Raw genomic sequence first — 4,707 nt, forward strand, 5'->3', positions numbered from 1 at the left:
GATCTGGGCAAAGATGAGCTTGCTTTCCAGGTCTGACAGGCGCCCTCTGCCTGTGATGCATGAGAACAGGTCTCCTCCGCTGCCGTACTCCATTGCCAGGTACAAATGCTTACTGGTCTCAAGCACCTCATACAGACGCACAATGTTCGGATGGGAGAGTTTTTCCATGCATGTGATCTCTGAGGCAAATAGATTCTGCGACTTCTTGTCGAGACGCGCCTTATTGAGGATCTTTACTGCAACACGCTCTGTGAGACAGAGAGAGAGAGGGAGGTGTGTTAAATCACAGTGAATTATATTTGGGGAAATCCATGTTATTCAAACATAGCAGGGCATCTAGTGAAATATTCTAGTGGCCTTTTTATCTTAAAATCTTAGTAAAGGTCTTTAAAAAAATATGTGGCAGAATGCTAGAGAGGCCTCCCTGCTGTGCTGCTTTCAAAAGGCATCTTAACCAACCCACCAAAAATATTAGAGCGATTCACAGAGGGGGTGTTGTAAATCTGATGGATTACATGAGAGGATCAACTCAGGGTCACTGACGTCTACAGACACAGTTCGACTGTGCCGCCTGCTGTCAGGAGCTGCTAACTGACAGATCACAGAAATCCAGACAGCGTAAAGCCGTGATGAAGTATCGACAGATCTTGCTTTTTTTCATATTGTGAAGAAGTACACCTGAGCGTAACGGATTCTAGAAAACGACGAAATGTAAAACAGGGACTTGGTTCTAAGCATTGGTTGTTGACTGGATTTGAAAAATTCTTCTGCCAAAAATCGAGGCAGATGAATGGGTTTAAGCTGACTGAATGATTGGAGAAAAAGGAAGGCTAAGTTTAAAGGGATAGTTCATCCAAAAATGAACATTTGCTGAACATTTACTCACTCTCAGGCCATCCAAAATGTAGATGAGTTTGTTTCTTCATCAGATTTGGAGAAATGTAGCATTGCATCACTTGCTCAGCAATGGATGCCCTGCAGTGAATGGGTGCCGTCAGAATGAGAGTCCGAACAGCTGATAAACACATCACAGTAATCCACAGCACTCCAGTCTATCAGTTAATGTCTTGTGAAGCAAAAAGCTGCGTGTTTGTAAGAAACAAATCCATCATTAAAATGTTTTTAACTTCCAACTAAAATATGAGTCCTCTCTCCACAATATTGCTTTCTCCAGCTGTTTGGACTCTCATTCTGACGGCACCCATTCACTGCAGTGGATCCACTGGTGAGCAAGTGATGTAGTTACAATTTCTCATGAGATCAGGTTGGAATTTTAATTTCATTCCAACTATAAAATATCTAGTTCAAACAAACACTATTTAATGTTATACAAAATAGATCAAAAGCACTATTTTATTAAAGAAGTATCTGATTTGCACATGCAGTGGTCCCATAAAGTATTTCATTTGGACATTTTAAATGTTCTTAACATTAGAGATTCAAAATACAGATATCATTTATTTGCCAATATGGTCTGGTTTTTACATTCAGACACCATTTAGATTTTTCTAATGCACGCTTAAAATGAAAAAAAAAAAAAAAGAATGTCTCACTTTGACGGTCTCACCTTTAGTCAAAGTGTGAACGCCCAGTTTGACCTGGGAGAAATTTCCAGTCCCTATTTCTCCTCTGAGATCATAGAAAGCAATCCTGCGCCCCAGCATTATGTCACTGATGACCTGGTCATTGTGGGACATGTCATACAGGACCCTCTCGAAGGCCGTCTGCTTCGCTCGTTGCTCAGGCGTCAGTGCTGGAGCCTTGTGTGTTTCTGCTTCCTTCTGGACAGGTTGGGCCGCCGGCTCATTCTTTCCTTTTTTCCCATGTCGCTTCGCCCAGACATTTAGTGTTTTGCTACCTTGGATGAGACAAATAAAAAAAGAAGACTGAAAATATCAGTCAAAATATGAGGTTAATAACAAAGTTGAATAAATGTCATTTTATGGATCCTCTATGATAAGAGTTGTGAAGAGTGTTTTAGGGTCAACTGAATTCATTTTTAACCTTTCGTGCCGTTTCGTATTTCAAAGACAATAGTTGAACTCAATTGAGCATATTTTTCAAGTACACTCTTAAAAATAAAGGTGCTTCAAAAGGTTCTTCAAGCGATGCCATAGAAGAACCATTTTTGGTTCCACAAAGAACCATTCAGTCAAAGGTTCTTTAAAGAACCATCTCTTTCTTACCTTTTTGTAATCTGAAGAACCTTCTTTCGCCACAAAGTACCTTTTGTGAAACAGAAAGGTTCTTCAGATGTTAAAGGTTCTTTATGGAACCATTTAGACAGAAAGGTTCTTCTATGGCATCGTGAAGCACCTTTATTTTTAAGAGTGTACATGTTTATAAAGAATAAATAATGAGACAATTAATTACTGCAACTAATAGGAGGATTTACATGATGTTAAAATGAATCTGGTACTGGCCTCGATGTTCGATTTTCCAGACTATTACAAACAGATTTCCTACTTCAGTGTCATGATCCCTGTTGACCCCATCTTTGAAAGGTTAAGCTCCTGTAAACCTTTCCTTCAGCATGGAAGGTCAGTGAGCGAAAGTGTCCCAGTCTACAGGGACTGACACGGCTATTGCTTCACATTTACATTTACCAAACATGCGTCAGGACCTAATGATTTTTATTTGTCATTTATTTTAAATATAAACAGTTACGGCATATTCATTTCTTTATAAAACTGCCATTTTAATTTAAATAAAATCTGCCTTTAAATCAAAGATTACATGTTATCTTTAGGAGTTATTATTTTTATTTAACCCATAAAAAATATTTTTTATTTTATACATTTTTAATAAGATAATGTATTTAGGTTGATTCTGTTCAAATATTTGTTTACTTGAATAAAGCTAGTTCATTTAAATGCAATACCAAAATCAAGTCACTGTATAAATAATTTTTTGAGAGAAGATAAAAATTAAATTCAACTTGATCCGTTCAGGTTAATTTCTCTCAACTATTGTCTTAATAATTGTACTGAGTAACACTATCAGTTTGAATTTGTTTGTTCAGTAAAAGCACAATGCCTCATTCAGCCAACAAATTCATCAAGACGGCAACAGATTTCTTGTTCAGCAAATTTTCCTGAAGTAACACAGTAAATGAATGTATTGTTTTGACAGCTGTATATATACTGTTAGTTACTGTTTAAGCGAACTATATCTTTCATTGTTAAGGAACAGTAACAAAAACAGTAACAATCAACAAATGTCAAAAATGAGATCTTACAACAAATAACTAACTATATAATGACAAAATAACAGCAACGGTTAAAATGAAGTTAGCACACAGCAAAACAATAATCCTATAACTGCATCATTTATTCATGCTGGGAATTTACAAACCCTTAACATTTCAGAAATATGACATTCTTTGTTTGGACAACTGTGAATAACTACTTGGGGGAAAATTTGGGCTAGCATCTGACTCTAGCATGGGTTTTGTTGCTTCTTTATTTTTTGCAATGAAGTTCTTGCAACCACAGCTGCCATTGTTTTACCATAAATTTCACAGATTCTTTTCATTAAAGAACTACCCCTAAATGTAAGACTTGCATGACACCAGCATATTGAAATTACATGTTAAACACCCTGAATATCCCATTCGTCGCAGAGATGTTCTTGAGATGTATAATCCTAATCCAGACTGCATGTCCTTTCTATTTAAGTTCAAATGTCCAGTATGTCTGCACTGGAGGCAAGATCAGGCTTGTAAATCTGAATAGGAAAGTCTTTAAGAAGGGTGGATTAGGAGCCTCTTTAAGACCATGCATCACAGGTTGCAGACTCCACACACTTCTAAAAATACACAGGATATCCACTGAACTACTTACAATATCAGAAACATCGATGCTGCAAGAAAAAAACAAACAAATAGTTGGGAATGCATAGGACTTCACTTAATGACAGTTTTCATTAATTACTTTTGATACAATGTTTTGCACAGTATTGACAAAAAATCTAAATAAGTGTCCTAGATATCATTTGAACTCTAGAAAATGACAAAATGTCCTTAATGTATCTATTGGACACACATTTGTACTCTGAAACCCTTCATATTTAAAAAAAAAAAAACAATGGTGTTTAAGAGCAAGCATTAAGTGTCGAAATTAAACATTTAAAACATCATTCGAGATAATTTCTTATGCATACTGTAATTAATATGCAGTTAACAGAGGATCACATTCAATTGTCTTGTAAAAAATATATATTTAGAATTCTCTTTTGATATGTTATTCATAATCTATGCATAACCGCTGCACAAAAAACAAGTCTAATAAAACATAGCCCTACAAGATGGTGCATTTCAAAAGAATGTCAAAACTCTCCCTATACTCTATCCATGAAGAAATAAACTTTACCTGGTAGCTGTGGATCCTTCATGCTGGTGTCTGTAAGAATGGACGTAGGGAACAGCACGACGACCTCTCACTCTACAGTCTTCAATCCTCCAGCGATCACCAGTGCTCAATCCAATTAGATGGACGTAATAATATCCATTGTAGTGCTGTCAAACGATTAATCGCATCCAAAATAAAAGTTTTTCTTTACATAATATATGTACTCTGTATATTTATTATGTATATATAAAGACACACACATACAGCATATATTTTGAAAATATTTACATGTACATATTTATATTCATATTATCATATATACATATATTTAATATATAAAAGTAACATATTTTTCTTA

At 35.8% G+C, this 4,707-nt stretch overlaps 1 protein-coding gene across 2 annotated transcripts in view; it reads right to left on the bottom strand.

Annotated features, from left to right (window-relative positions):
- Nucleotides 1–4,477, bottom strand: part of LOC107597155 (serine/threonine-protein kinase NIM1) — a 9,319-nt gene extending 4,842 nt beyond the window's left edge. Inside the window, exons 1-3 of one of the 2 annotated variants that reach the window (XM_016288104.1) lie at nucleotides 4,371–4,477; nucleotides 1,568–1,858; nucleotides 1–248 (exon numbers count right to left, since the gene is read on the bottom strand). The exon at nucleotides 1–248 is cut by the window's left edge and continues 39 nt beyond it. In XM_016288104.1, coding sequence (XP_016143590.1) covers nucleotides 1–248; nucleotides 1,568–1,858; nucleotides 4,371–4,392 — 561 coding nt within the window. In that variant the 5' untranslated portion in view covers nucleotides 4,393–4,477. Of the gene's footprint in view, nucleotides 249–1,567; nucleotides 1,859–3,842; nucleotides 3,862–4,370 lie in introns of those variants that run through there. The other variant, XR_001610438.1, reaches the window with a different exon arrangement.
- Nucleotides 4,478–4,707: the final 230 nt, after the last annotated feature.

This window comes from Sinocyclocheilus grahami, unplaced genomic scaffold (genome assembly GCF_001515645.1).
Source record: "Sinocyclocheilus grahami isolate Dianchi unplaced genomic scaffold, SAMN03320097.WGS_v1.1 scaffold229.1, whole genome shotgun sequence".
NCBI lineage: Eukaryota > Metazoa > Chordata > Actinopteri > Cypriniformes > Cyprinidae > Sinocyclocheilus > Sinocyclocheilus grahami.